The 15,000-nt window shown below is 41.0% G+C and overlaps 1 protein-coding gene across 2 annotated transcripts in view; it reads right to left on the bottom strand.

The window, feature by feature from the left end:
- Positions 1 to 382: 382 nt before the first annotated feature.
- The window catches only part of LOC138007804 (adenomatous polyposis coli protein-like), a 29,658-nt gene continuing 15,040 nt past the window's right edge, over positions 383 to 15,000 (bottom strand). For both annotated transcript variants that reach the window (XM_068854881.1, XM_068854882.1), the window contains 9 exons: positions 14,252 to 14,321; positions 13,175 to 13,507; positions 12,220 to 12,351; positions 9,837 to 9,971; positions 9,579 to 9,701; positions 7,655 to 7,783; positions 6,495 to 6,608; positions 4,835 to 5,090; positions 383 to 4,132 (listed from right to left, as the gene is read on the bottom strand). In XM_068854881.1, the coding sequence (XP_068710982.1) occupies positions 906 to 4,132; positions 4,835 to 5,090; positions 6,495 to 6,608; positions 7,655 to 7,783; positions 9,579 to 9,701; positions 9,837 to 9,971; positions 12,220 to 12,351; positions 13,175 to 13,507; positions 14,252 to 14,321 (4,519 nt within the window). In that variant the 3' untranslated portion in view covers positions 383 to 905. The remainder of the gene's footprint in view (positions 4,133 to 4,834; positions 5,091 to 6,494; positions 6,609 to 7,654; positions 7,784 to 9,578; positions 9,702 to 9,836; positions 9,972 to 12,219; positions 12,352 to 13,174; positions 13,508 to 14,251; positions 14,322 to 15,000) is intronic.

Below are 15,000 nucleotides of genomic sequence, written 5' to 3' on the forward strand. Positions count from 1 at the left end.
GTGATACTAATATACGTTACGATAGCTCGTACACGACTGTTTTTCTGCTAGGACTAAAGTTGTCTAAATGGCTACAACTGAGATCTAATCTTTGATCGTTCATTGTAAAAAGCGCTATAGAAATATTAAATATTATAGAAATATTAAATATTAATGATTTGGATAATCACAGAAGTGACGTAATTTTTCGAGACAACGTCTGCGTCGGCTCAACAGAAAAGGGGATCGTTTTGAGGAAGACGTTCTCGCAGGAGAGGAAATAGCAGCTGCAGTAAAGATAGACGTAAATGCAAGCAACACGGAAGCGACAACTTAGCTTCTCCTAGCAGAATAGCAGTTACCGATAACAGTCAAAAACCACAAAGCCAATAACACACTGGACAACGATAACGAAGTTCGTATATCATAATTATATACAGAGTGCATACACCCCAAACATTTTACACGATGCAATACAAACAAAAGTCAAGAGTGATTCCGACTTATTTTAAACACCACTCCTCCATTTGAGGTTGTTAAGAAAATTTCAACGACAAGATTAAAATTTTTTTTAGGATACCATGTCACATAATGAGAACCATATCTTAAGTGACTTAATTAAACGAGTCTTATTAGAATCTAACTCGGCAATTCAGTCGCCTAAGTCTTACAAGTCTACCGAAATCAAAGGGAAAAGCACCGCAGATGTTAAAAGATACATCGGGGACGTTTCCCGAACTGGATTAAGGTGCACCCGATTCGAAAATAAACATTCTGTAAATCCAACAGTCACAAAACACGGCTATTTTTAAACGCAATTCAGATGTCGAATGTTCTTTAAATTAAACTCTAAGAAACGCGTTTCCTTTAACTCTCTCAAACGCTAGGACTCTAGTCTCTTCGTTTCAAGAGATTTTTTTTTAATATCACAGCGACGTAACTTTCACTCCCCTCTTACAAGGATCTGCCGAAGATTCTGCGTTCTTTTTCTGTTCCCGGCTGGATGTTTTCCTTAACACCCGGCGAATTCCTGGACTTGAAATTGGCGAATCACTAGAATCTCGTCTGCTTTTCACGACTGCCGGTTTACTGTCAGCGTTTTTCTCTGAATTCTTTGATGGTCGATGACGATTGCACTTGCCACAAGTGCCATCGGATTTCAAACCCTTCGCTTCAGCAGCACGCCGGATCCATACGTTCTCCACGTGATCGCAACTGCAACTTGACGATGCTACACTTTCCGTGTCTGCTGAACGAGGCGATTGTACCCTGGGTTTTGCCTTTTCAATCCAGGCATTGCTAACCTCGGAAAATTCCGATGGCATCTGAGCTTGCCCGAACAAGTGTCTCTCCTCCTCGGAATCCACATCCGAGTCAGGGTCAGTATCTGAGTCCCGGTACGACTTAAACTTCTGCGCGGTATTCCTGTGGTGAGGTCGTGAGGCGTTGGGGCTAGACCTATCTTCCCGTTGCTCGAGTGCTTGACGCGACCTTGATTGGACAAATTCTGTCATTTCATACGTCTCCCTGGAGATGCCTTTAGCCCAATGATTCAGTTTCTTAGCAGTGTTAGGTGATACCAATGACATAGTGCCCCCATGCTGCTGACAATGTCCACTGCTACCTGCTCCAGTGTTCCTCTGTACTGCGTTTCGTATGCGCGAGATCACCGAGGTCTCGTTCTTATCTTTTGATCCGTCACCCCGCTTAGGGTTGTGCGACACATGCAACGGGTACGAGTCGCATAACAGTGGAATGACCGCACACCCGTCGCTCGATGATCGAGAATGGTCACGTTTTTCCACTGGCTGCCCTGAGTGGCGGGGGTCTCCTTCACGCTGTTTCTTGATGTCTCTTTGTGCTTGGCGACGATGCTTGGCAAGGGAATCGTTACTCTGAGCCCATTTAAAATGCGCAGCGTGCGGTCTACTGTCCACGGACGCGCCGCTTTCAACACTGTTATTGTCAGCGGCACGTGCTTTAGCTCTTCTCTGCCTGCCCGCAAGGGCCCTTGGTCCAACATCTGATCTGGCACGGGTCAGGGAGGGACTGGGTTCAAGTTCTTGTGGGGTACCGTGATTTGAGCTAGAACTGGAATGCGCCAGTGAGCCCAAAGATCCTGTCTTCTTTTTAGAAGGTGTATGTTTGTGATGGACTGATGCAGAGTCAATTTCCTGCCTGGTGACTGGAACGAGACTTGACTGAGGAACCAAGCCACGTGAAGCCTTTGCTCCAGCACCGGAATACGGTGCAACTTCATGGTTGTGCGTGTGGCGCATGGGCAGCGACTGACGGGAAGGGTCTTGACAGTTCGGCAATCTGTTAACGTCACTCTTCATTCTTGCTTGAGAGTCTGCTGATCGCATGTTAGCGGGCATGCTTTGATAGTGTCTGGATGCTCTAGAGGAAACCGACTCGCTGTCTGTTGAACTCCCAGGCTTCACAGCCATTAAATTACGCAGAGCAGCGGCTGAAGCTTGCGAGATGGCCTTGTGCTTCGAGTTGATTAAGGACTTGAGTAATGACACGGCTCCGAGCTCCCAAAGGAGTTCTTGGTCCTCGACGCAGCGGGCAGACAAGTTCCACAATGCGCCGCAAACGTTGCTGACCACCCGGAGGCTGGGAGAGCGCAAATGAGACATGAGCACCTGAAAACAGCCGCTTTCACGGAGAGTCTTGCGGTAATCAGCTCGCACGGCAATGTGCGAGGAAAGATTCCTCAATATTCCTCCGCTGCTTTCTACCACAGAAATGTTTCCTGATGGGCTGGAATAATTAAGGCACTTGACCAGGAATTTCAGGGCACCGGGGGAAGCACAGATCTCAGCTTTGTTATCCGAGCAATGGGCTGATAGGTTCCAAAGGGCACTAAGAGTCGTTCTCAGTGCAGGCTCACCATTCACCGCTTGAGCCGCAGATAGCAAAGCTTTTATGGCACCAGCATCACGTAGAGTCTTGCGACACAGCTCGTCAGCTCTCCAAGAGAGGTTCCTCAGCACGCTGGCGGATACTTGAACAATTTCTTCTTCCTCGACGGTTTCCAGCTGAGCAACGATCGCGTCGATAGCAGCAGGGAAGTTGCACAGCAAGCTCTTGTTTTTAGTATTGCCAAAAGTCAGGTTGGTCAGCGTCATACCAGCGTACTTTCTCAGACTGATGCTGTAGAAATCTTTACAGCGTTCATTTACCTGGTGGTCAATCTGCACGAGTTCCGCAATTGCTTGAAGTCCTCCCAGTTCGCAGATGGCATTGCGATGATCCTCTTCAAACGACAGCTTCATAAGCGCAGCTACAGCTGGTCCTGGTCCATAGTCCCTCAGTGGTGGATACCAACGTTCCGCGCACGGGTGTACTGGGAATCCCTTGAATTGTACAACGTCGCAGTGCTCACGCGCAATTTCCAGCAGACGGAGTACTCGCACCTCGCGTCTTCCACGCCTGTCTTCCACGTTCGAGAACACAATGTTGTGTAAGGCAAGTCCTGCACGCGCGCGGGCCTCCCGACGGGAGTTTTTGTCTGTGATATCCTTACCGTGAAGAAGATCAATGAGTAATGGCAAGCAACCCGACTGTCTCATAGCGGCGCAACTGTCCTTACTGTTAGACATTGCTAGGAGAGTCCTTGACATGTCATCCTTGTCGTGAGTTCCTAACATAGATAGGAGTGACTGTACCATGTCGATACGCGTGTCCAGATCGTGGTTGGTGGCAGCAGTGCTCGCAAAGCTTACGACGCTGGATGTTTCAAAGCCTTCCAGAGCGTCGTGTGGTGAATAACACATTGCTTCAAGACTTGATTGGCTGACGCTTCTGGTCATATTTCTGTTTTGAGTTGCACCTGGCGCGCCGCCACCGCTGGCGCTGGTGTGGTTTCGTGTTCCCAGGCTTGAACGGATGTTCTGAGGAACAGTAGCACAGCTTGCCTGCCTTTCTATGTTGCTAGGTAACAGCTCCTTGACTAGCCTAGAGTCTTCAGGCGCTTTGACGGAAGCTGTCTTGAATGATTCAGGGGCAGCTTTAGATGAAGTCTGCGCTTGTGAAGCTGTGGGTTTGATGCTGGTCACGGGAACATTGCTTGGATCTACAATGATGTCCGGCAAGTGAGGTCCTCTTTGCGTCCCAGACTCATTAGGTAAAGCATCAGGCAGTTGACCTGTCCAAAATAAACAAACAGTTACAATCCACCTTAGCCAAGGCAAGTGCAGCGCCTCTTCACAAAACAGGACCAGCAAACACTTTTTTAAAACCGAAAAACACAAAACACGACCAACAGGCACTTTCGTAAAACCAAAAAAAAAAGATAGAATGGAGCTCAAACCCCAGATGATTTGAGTCGTCAACTTGGTTTGTGTTTTTGTCAAGGGGGAGCCGTTTTCAGCAGAACTAACAAGCAACAAATTACTTTCGACTCTAAAGAGCAAAAAAGTCTTTGTAAATATAATTAACAAATCGAAAGTGGTTCAGCGTTGTCTGTACTCTTATCGACAACGATATTCGTCATTACAGTGGTCAAAATTTTGACCACTGTGATGACGAATACTTAAGAGTACAGACAACGCTGAACCACTTTCGATTTGTTTTTTACCACTACATTCAACGCCAAAGAAAGTTTTTATTTCAGAGCGTAACCAAAATCATGACACAAAGAAAGAGCAAGCGTTGTCTATAACTTTCTCGCAAAATGATTGGTTTATTTTCCAAAATGGGCGTTCCTGATTGGCTATTACATTGCGTGACAAATTGACGCGAGCATGACGCATACAGCGTTTTCTAGACTGTTATCGACAACGGCAAACTAGCCAATCAGATTGCGAGATTACAAGCAATTGTGATAAAAATATTGATCGTCATTAACCTTTTGTTTGTACCACTTGTTGTGCTGCCAGTTGATCTTGTTCACCACTGAATCCATTATCTCTGCCAGGCATCACTGGTCCCACTCCAGGCACAGCCGTGCCGTCAGCTGATTTCTTTTCCTCACACAGTGCTTGCACCGTATCAGCAGCCTCTGCCATTCCGGTGCCTCTCACTTCCTCCTGTATAGCCCGCTGTTGTTCGAGAGTCAGTCGATATGATCTACTGGATGCCGAATGATCTGATCCACCTCGACCCTGATGAGGACATTAATCAGCTCGATTAGCGTTAAAAGGATCTCCCCCACTGCCACAATCTACTCGCTCCCAGGTCAAGTTGAAGGGGCTGTGTCACGCAAAATGACGTAATTTTCACGACACCCAAAATGCCCAAAGAGTAGAATGAAATATTGCAATAACCACGTAAGGCTGTTTAACAACATAAAAAAAAATACAGAAAAGGGAAAGAGATGCATGGATCATTTAGTGGACACAAATGGACAAGATTGAAACGGATTGCATGTGCATAATTCCGAAAAAAGTCGGCCCAACGTTTTTCAAGTTAATGGCAAATCCCCTGTATAAAGGTGGTTTTTTGCTCAGAATCATCTTGTTTGTGATGTAACGATAATTTTATCAGTAAAGGAATTCCATGTTACCATTTTCAAGTTTCAAACTCGTGATTAGTTAAAGATTTCCTCGAAACACCCCAAATTAACGTGACATAGCCCTGTTAAATTCACTTCATTGATACTTTCCTTTGTAACAGAAGGTCAAGTCAGTTTTTACCAATGACACAAAAATACCGGCTCCTTTCAACCACCGTAAATTTAAGAGAAATTTCAAAACTAGGTCGAGTCAATGACACGGTGGATTAAAACAAAATTTACCTTTATTATTCGCACTCGAAATAAACTATTCGGCCTTTTTTTCAAAGTGAGCCCACGTGAATAATTTAAACTTTTCACATGAACCAAAAGCAATTTTCATAAACATCACTGCGCTGAAAACTATTTTCGGCCGTGGAACATTGCCTAATCCCATGAATTTTCGACTATGGTCAGACATGACGACTGAAGACCAAAATGGCTGCAAGACGCGGTTGAGTTGAATAGCATGACTTAGCCTTTGTTTTGAGTTCATTAACTTCAATAGACCTGATTTCATGCTCCAATGATACAGATATTTATAAAATAATTAGGACAGTACCCGCACTCTCATTGGTCAATAGCTGTGTTTAGATGAGGGTATGGAAACACTGTGACTTCACACGAATTTTGATTGGTTATGTATTGTGAAACGCGCGTTTTGAATGGCTGGTGGGAAGTGCGAGTGTGTATCAAGAAAATCTGCTTCAATCAAGAACCAGCACTTCCGTCATTTGTCGAATTATCTTTGCGAAATATTTTATAAAAGCGATACAGGACTTTTTTCCGGTCTCGGGTTTGCATAACTGTCTCGAATTCTCCCAACTCCCCCTCGTGTTTAGATGAGGCTATGAAAACACGGAAAGCGTCCACTATTGCTTAAATAGCACGAGGTTTACATGAAATATTTCAGACGGGAACCAGTGTTTCCCTTTGGGCAATCTATACACTCCAGTATCCCTGAGGAAATAAACTTTTACTTGTACATATGCCAAAATCAAACACGAAAGCTTACCCCAGATGACTGCTGCTCGTCTTCCATCCAAGGAGGTGTCAAATAAATATTCTCTTCCGAGGGACGACGGGAGTTTTCCATTGATCTTGTTTTGCGATACTGGGCTGCAAAATCCTGCAAGGAGTGACAAAAACTGGTAAGCATACATTTTGTATACTGTAATTGAAAGGATACAACCTTTGTGCATAAAAAAATTCTCCTTGGAGATAAAGGAAAAATATCCTTATCTTCAACCCATTCTCGTCACAAGAGCCGCGGATCGACCCAAGGCTCTGGAAAACGCTATGTAGGAAAACATGCGCCGTAGGGTTCTTTTAGCCAAAAATTGGTTATTCGAACCTTACGGCGCCTGCTCACTCCTCGTGCTAACAAAAATGAACCAATTAGAGACGCTTTTGGTTGTTTTTCACGAAAACCAATGAGAAGGCACTTTGTTTCAGGGTTCCCCAGAGCTCCTCTCTCCCTCAGTAAAGAGAATTAAGAGCTCTGGGATCGAGATTGATGTTAAACCTACAAATGTACATGAAAGCGCACGACATCATGTATTCTATGACAACTGATTGCCTCCAGCAACTGGGCTTATCGCCTATGTTATGTTTGCTGTTTGAACTATCTGAATGAAGTGCCTAGAAATGATCTTGATATCTAAATGTAGGTGTATCTCCAGCATAAACCATTAATTTAAATTTTTTTGGAACCTCTCCGGGGAATGAATAGAGAAAACAGCTACTCAAGCAGATATAACAGTGTGAAGAATCCAATTCACAAAGAAACTCAACAAGGTATTAATGTAGAGTACTGGAATTAATTATTTTCTCGTTTTCAGGACGACATTTAAATTGGGGACTTTTCCTTACAACTCAGCTCAGTAAACACTTGGTTAAAGAATGAAGGGGGTAGTTTCTAAAAAAACTGTGGTGCTGCGTCTGTGGGGAAGTAGTATACAAAATTTTGGTTTGGTTTGTCGAGCGTTAGCCCTTCGTCAGAGCGAATCCATTCGGATTCGCTCTGACGAAGGGCTAACGCTTGAAACGTCAGCTTTTAGAATCTCTGTACGGTGGCCAGTTTACATTGTCAACTCCGTGGATAAAACCAAGTTTTTGTAAACACTTGGTTATATTGCTTTCTAAATTTCAGTTCTGAATAACGTTTGAACTCACTCTTGTTGAGTCAATCTCATCTTGCTCATGCCAGGGGGGTGGCTGACCCTGCCGCATTCTTTCCTCCATCACCATGTTGTTGATGCTAAAATTCTTTGCCACTGGTTGCTCTGTTACGGGGACATATTCCTGTAGGAATTTAGGTTCACCATTCAGTTAAATTCATATTTCATTTAATTCAGCCGCATGTCCGGTTGGATATGAGTTTAACAAACTCACTGAGGGACTCGAACACCTTGAATGTAACTGTGTTCATTCAAGTCCGATCTCTGTTGTCTGGCTATTTATATTCATTTGCACTCAACTCTGCACAGTCTTCAGGTTAAAAAAATTTGGAAATGTGACTTCTTCTTGACAGTAAAGAATTGTTTGAAAGAAAGCTTTTTGTCTATTTTATGCTTCACTATTCAAGGAAAAGGTTCTTCTTGAGAAAAGGGTTTGATCCTGAACTCCAGCGAGAATTTTATTTAGTTTGACAGAGAATACTGTAGGTTGCTTGTTTGCATGCACAGAATGCCTCTAATACCATATACATGTAGTTTATATTGCTTGTTTCAAAAAAATTTTTTGGCAGGAAAAGGTTTTTGTGAGATTTTTCTGCCTTTGTGGATTCATTGTGTTGCGTAAATACTACCTAATTTGCATGCGTGAGTCAAAATTTGATATGGGAGCATTCTTCAAAGCGATGGCAGGTATTCTTGCTTTTTAGTCATTCTGGTGTAAAATGAAGTTAATTTGGGAAGCCAACAATAAATTATTATTTTTAAGCTTATCTACTGCGCCTTAAGGTGAATTTTTGAGTTGTTGACCAAAGTCAATTTATGCAAGAATTATTTTACAAACAAGAAGCTATTTTTTTTTTAAAATAGTGTTTCGTTTCCAGACTGATAATTTGTTAGGGTGTTTGGGAATGAGTATGAAAATTTGAGGAGGACAAACAAGTACCAAATGCAACCCAGATTCTCCCATACAGACCTCCTGCTTGGTTAATAAGAGCTACATGTAATTGCAGAAGCGCATGACCTTGAAGCATGTATCTCCTTGGAACAAAGCTGGGGATTTTAGGACACCTATTTTATGCCCAAATATGGACAAAAATAAGATGAAAGCTGCAGGCACGGGAAAATGCGCGAGCTACATTACATCCAATTAATAAGGAAGTTTTTACTCAAGAAAAACCCCAGCTCTGAACCAGAGTTCAACACTTCAAGGTCATGAGCTTCTGATAATAATAATAATAATAATAATAATAATAATAATAATAATATTATTATTATTATTATTATCATCATTATTATCTTCATCATTATTATTAGAGTGGTTTTCAATTGAGTGTCGAAAGAAAAGAGTGAATTACTTTGGTTTAGGAGTACTTCACTCAGTGATTGGTTCAAAGTTCTCGCGCCACTTTTTCAACCAATCAGAAGTTACTCTTACCATTTGATGGAAATATATAAATCGATCATTTGTTTTGAATTTGTAACAGGGATCTCGTAGAAAGGCATGGTGGACAGATTAAACTTGATTTCCAGGCATTTATTTCACAGCAATGAGCGCAGGATAGCACTGCAAGATCTCTTTCGCTTTGTAAAACTCCTGCATATAACTCACAATTCACATAAAATCCTGTTTAACGACCACAAGGTAAATTTGTTCAGAGGTGGAGCCAATATCAATCCAATTTAGCCTCTGGATTAACATTCAAGTCTACAAAGTATTGCTTCCCTCGCCTGCGTTTTCCTTGTTTATATTAAGTACATCTAGTTATCCGGAGAAATCCTTGACTATTGCTACGTCATAGCCTCGTTTACATACACCGTACTTTCCCTTTAACATCATTACTTTAAATTTTTATTACTATTATTATGTATAAAACAATTTAACTCCTTTTCGGCAAGAGCAAGGCCGCTTAAGGAGTACTGACCCCATCATCCTCTTCATTCCAAGGGGGAGACAAGCATATATGTTCATCAGAAGGTAGCCTGCTAAGCTGCTGACTTGCCAGGCCTGATTGAGGTTCTAGTTTTCCCGTTGTTTTGCTGTAATCCTGTGCACAAAACAAGCATTGTCATTTTACATGGATTCTTGCTCATAACGAGGACGCTTGGAATCTGTTGTAAGTGAGCACCAACCTTGAGGACAGTGCATTGATAAAAAAAAAAATTAATACATGTGTTCTTACTCTGACAGAATCCACTTCATCATCATGCCACAATGGTGGTCTTCTTATGTGTTCTTCAGCTGCTCTCTGATAAATTACTTCATCCGTTCTTTCCATGTACTTTTCTTCCTTCTGGCGATCATTCCCCGTATAGTCCTAGAGTACAGATAAATTGTAACACAACGGTTAATACAAAGCATCTCTTTGTCTGGCTTGTCAATGCCTGGCCTAAGCAACAGATTGTACATGTATACTGTACTCCTACAGTTGGACTGGAGCAAGCAGGAATGAAGACTGACCAGGGTGGATCATTTTTACCTTTCACTCCTAATAGTCACTTACATGTAATTACGGTGGCCCAAAAGTGCCATGGCAATTTCAGTTTAACCATGGCAATTTCAATTTGACCACGGCAACCTCGATTTAACCACGGCAATTTCAATTTGATGCCGGCAACTTTACTTTGACCAAGGCAATTTTCAATTTTAAAAACGAATGTCCCTCCAATAAGAAGCCCCTATGTATAAACGGCCCCTCCGAATATAAGATATCAGCCCGTCGCTTTGAAAACATATCTGAAAGCACACCTGTTGGGGCTTATTTCAGAGTTTATGTTTATCAATGAAGGACCATTTGAACAAGAAAAGTAATCCGCAACTTCCCACAAAAGTTACAAAAGACGGGACTGGACCCATTTATACCGAAACTTAGTATATATATGTACATATAGATTATTTTGTCGCCGAGGTCCTGCTGGACTGCATTATCTAACAGTTTATAAGTTACAAGAGACAGCACACCTTGCGTCAAAAAAACGGAACAGTCTGGTCTCCGGGCCCGAGAGTTAAAGTTTGGTGTTGATCGGCACAAAGATGTGGTGTCCGAATCTGAATTGGCGCACAAAGATGTGGTGTCCGAATCTGAGGACTGTCGGAAAAGTGCTTTCCATAGGGGTAGTGGGGGTAAAAAATTGGAATGCCTCATTATGGCATCTCTCAAAGATCCTGGGCAGAACTCAACACCATTTTTCTGGAGACTGTACTGTTTCAGCCTTCTTTTAAGAGTGCGAAGGCTAATATTTATATGATGCTGACTTCTAAGAATGTGTAAAATCTCTCTATACTCAAGACCCTTGTAAAACAACGACTCGAGAAGCGCTTTGTTCACTTCTTTGATTTTCCCGCCGTCCGCCATCTTCAATGCCACGTCAGTCGCGCAAGGTACCTTGGGAATATTTGTAATTTCCCTGACTGTGTCACGAGACAACTTGAGCCGTGAATCAAATTGAAATTGTTGTCGTCAAAAATTGAAAATTGACGAGGAGAAAGTAAAGTTGCTGGGATCAAATTGAAATTGCCGTGGTCAAATTGAAATTGCCGTGGTCAAATTGAAATTGCCGTGGTTAAATTGAAGTTGCCGTGGTCAAACTGAAATTGCCGTGGCACTTTTAGGCCACCGTACGTAATAGACTTAAAACCTTTTTTAATGCCAGATGCTACATTGTATAACTCGTCAATGACAAGCCCTTTGGAAGCAGTAGGGTTCAACAAAAACTTCATCCATTCAAAAACTACCACAAATGCTGGTGTATAAACAACATCTGCAGTTAGACTGCACCCTGATTTTGAGCATTCCAATTAAAAAAGAAAAGTTGCAATGAAAAATACGTTAGCAGGTCATGGAAAACAATTTCAAATGTTGTCCAATAGCCCTTTTCACGGTTAGTTTTTCTCATTTTCATGACAATGTAATCTAACGTAAATGCGAGACAATTTCGGGTTAAAACTACAAAACAGCCCGAAATTGCCTCACATACATGCTAGATTATAATATTGTATTGCAAATGAGAAAACCTAACCGTGAAAAGGGCTATTCAGCATGTACCGGTATCTGATTTGCTGTAGGTCGATAATTAGGTACAGTATACTTTTTATCTGTTGTTCACAGCAATCATTGCCAAGACCAGGGCTGTAGCCAGAAAAAAAATTATGACTGAGGCAATGTCCATTGTTAAATTCTATTTTAGGTATTGATGATGAGTACAAGGTAAAGAAAACATTTGTTGCGGACTCACTCGGCTGCGCCTCACGAGTCCACAACATTTTGACCACTGTGATGACGAATATCGTTGTTGATAAGAGTACAGACAACGCTGAACCACTTTCGATTTGTTAAATTCCCCTTCTCTTCCAGCAGTAAGAATAATACGGAAATTGCTGGCCCATTTCCTTAGCAAGTTTTCAAAAATCTACCATTTTTTCAAGCTCAAAAGGCTCCAATTTTTTCTTTTATCACTGACATAGAGAATGAAAACAATACCTGCCCCAGGGAGACAAGCACTTTACATTGTACATTAATGGGGTATTTAAATTATTTCTTTCAAAAACTTCTCTAAACTATTTACCTTCACAGAATCTACATCATCTTCTTCCCAAACATGAATATCAGGTTTTCCTTGTTTCTCTCTACTCTTAATTGGTTGACCATCGGCCAACTGCGCTTGCTTGGCCTGTCCTTGTTTACTTGCACCAAAATCCTTTATCAAAGAAAAACAGTGAATACCTTAACCCATTCATCCCTGAAGTGGCCCCCCACTGACAAGTAAAATTGAATCGTCTGGGCTTAGAGTAAAATCTGTAAGCCTCATTCTCAAGACAAAGGGTTTAATACAGGGGACTTTTTTTGAGTGGAACTAGGTGTAATGTTAATAGGCTTTATTCACTTGGCAGCCACGTTGGCCAGATAGGATGAATTTCCTACCCAATGCCTCAAGTTACAGTTCAGGAACAAGTTCTTGTGCAGCAAAACAAACAGTTTCAATTCCTTTGGACTTAAGGTAACATGCAAAAATCGATACATTTTAAAAAATGCCCAAGGCTCAAAAACTTGTTACCATATTTACCCGTGTATAATACGCGCCTGTGTATAATACGCACCCCAATTTTGGACTGCATTTTGAAAAAAAAAATTCAAGCAGAAAACAGAAAAATTGTTCATGCAAAACTAGCGTGAAAAAAATCCATTTCCTGGATAAGAAAATTTGTTCCACTACTTACAACAGTAAAGCAAATAAGCCTAAATAAAGTGTCCGTCCACAAAATCGTCTTGTGTATCATCAAGGTTCTGAACACTGCTGCTCATTTTTTAAACAGTACAATGTGCATACAGCGGAAGTAACCTTTAGACAAAATGCAGTACCTCCTGGACTGCAAAGTACACAGACAGTGATCCCTTGAGACCTGAGAGTGAGTTGCATTGTAAGTCCCACCAAACAAAGGATATGATAAAAACACTTTCTTTAATTTTCTAAACCAATAATTACAATGCAAACTACATGTAAAGTAAGCACAATTTTTTACCTTTGAGGAATCAGGGCTTTTTGTCTTCTTAGCAGACATCACCAGTGCATCAATCTTTGCCTTGTCTAAGGGATGTTGGTACAACCTTGGCGAAGGACTAGCAATACTACCACTTGCAGACTTTGTACTTCGTGGTAAAGAAGGCAATTTAACATTTGGTACAGGACTCTCTGTGTTTCTTTTCAACATGGGACTTTTTGTCTGTGATACTGGTGAATGTGGGATGTGTCCATTTTGTAACGCATGGGATCCTCTTGGAGATGGTACAGGAGTTGCAGATTGAATACTCATTTCTGGGATGTTCTCTTTCCTTGGTGCTGGTGATTTTTTCTTCTGAAATGAAAATTCACAAAGAAACAAAACTTTTACAACGATATTATTATTATTATTATTATTATTATTATAATTTATTATTATTATTATTATTATTATTATTATTATTATTGTTATTATTTAGAAAATAAATGAAAATATCCTGTGTGATTGCTGTCAAAAAATTTATAATAAATACTGCCACAGTACTGTAATTATAAAAAAATGCTTATGGGCAAATAAACTGTGCACATGTAGGCTTTTATTTTTTATTTGCTCTTAAAATCTTTTAACAGGGCAAGGGATTGAAGTCAACTGTAGTATAATACATAAGCCTTTTTTGACACAAGTCATACCACAATCATTTTCAATCAGTGATGCAGGATCCTAAGGCCATGAAAAGCATTCACTTCATCCCAGAATCTTTATTAAGTGATGGAATTGGATATTAATATTATTTTTATCATTGGCTTCCATGTAAATAACACTGAGTCTGAGAATCGTGACAACAGGTCCTGAGAGAACACAAGGAGCTTGTACACTAAATCCCAGATCAAAGTCTCAGAACCGACAATACATTTTGATGCCTGCTGGACATGTAAATTGATTGCTGTTGATGGATATTTGCAAGAGATTTTTATAGGATTTACAGTGGCTTAGCTTTGGCTTTCCCTGGTAAATACAATAAAAATTATTATCCAAATCTTCCACTCATATTGTACACTGTATCTGTGTGTACCATTTTTATAACACATTAAGGCTTACTGCAGACTGTTGATTCACAAGTGTTTCCACATCACTACCACCTGATTCTTCTTCTTCCGAAAGCTCCCACCTGTAAGATATACATAACACAATCTTTGATACTCCAAACTTTACAAAATTATGTAAAGGAAGGGGTCTAGAGTGCATGTGATTGTGGAGAACAAAAGATCATCCAAGTCCTTCCTTTGTACATGTAAGTTCCTGCAAGATTTTATAAGATCTTGTAGGATCCTTCTAAGACCTGAAATATTAAAGATCCTACAGTAACTACATGTAGGAGTAGGACAGGAATACAAATCCTAAATACAAATTGCATCTAACTGAGGATATGTGCATTTAAGTGTTCCCAATAATAATAAAATATCAGTACTGTACATGTACAATGTATGCATTAAATGAAGCAGATGACTAGTCACTTTGATAAAGTTCTTACTTACTTGCAGTACTTACATGTACCATTAAGTCACCCAATTTACATCAGAGGTAATCACAAGCTGGTCATGATATAATGGAATCTTTGCTGATATCATTGTAAATTCATTTTGTTTCTTTAACACATGAGTTTGCTCACAGAGGGAAACATGCTTTTTACCACAATTGCTTGTAATCTCACAATCTGATTGGCTAATTTGATGTCTAGACAACGCTGCTGCGTCATGCTTGCGTCAATTTGTCACGCAATGTAATAGCCAATCAGGAACGCTCATTTTGGGAAGTAAACCAATCATATTGCGAGAAAGTTATAGACA

Source organism: Montipora foliosa, chromosome 6, assembly GCF_036669935.1.
Source record: "Montipora foliosa isolate CH-2021 chromosome 6, ASM3666993v2, whole genome shotgun sequence".
In the NCBI taxonomy this organism is placed as follows: Eukaryota; Metazoa; Cnidaria; class Anthozoa; order Scleractinia; family Acroporidae; genus Montipora; species Montipora foliosa.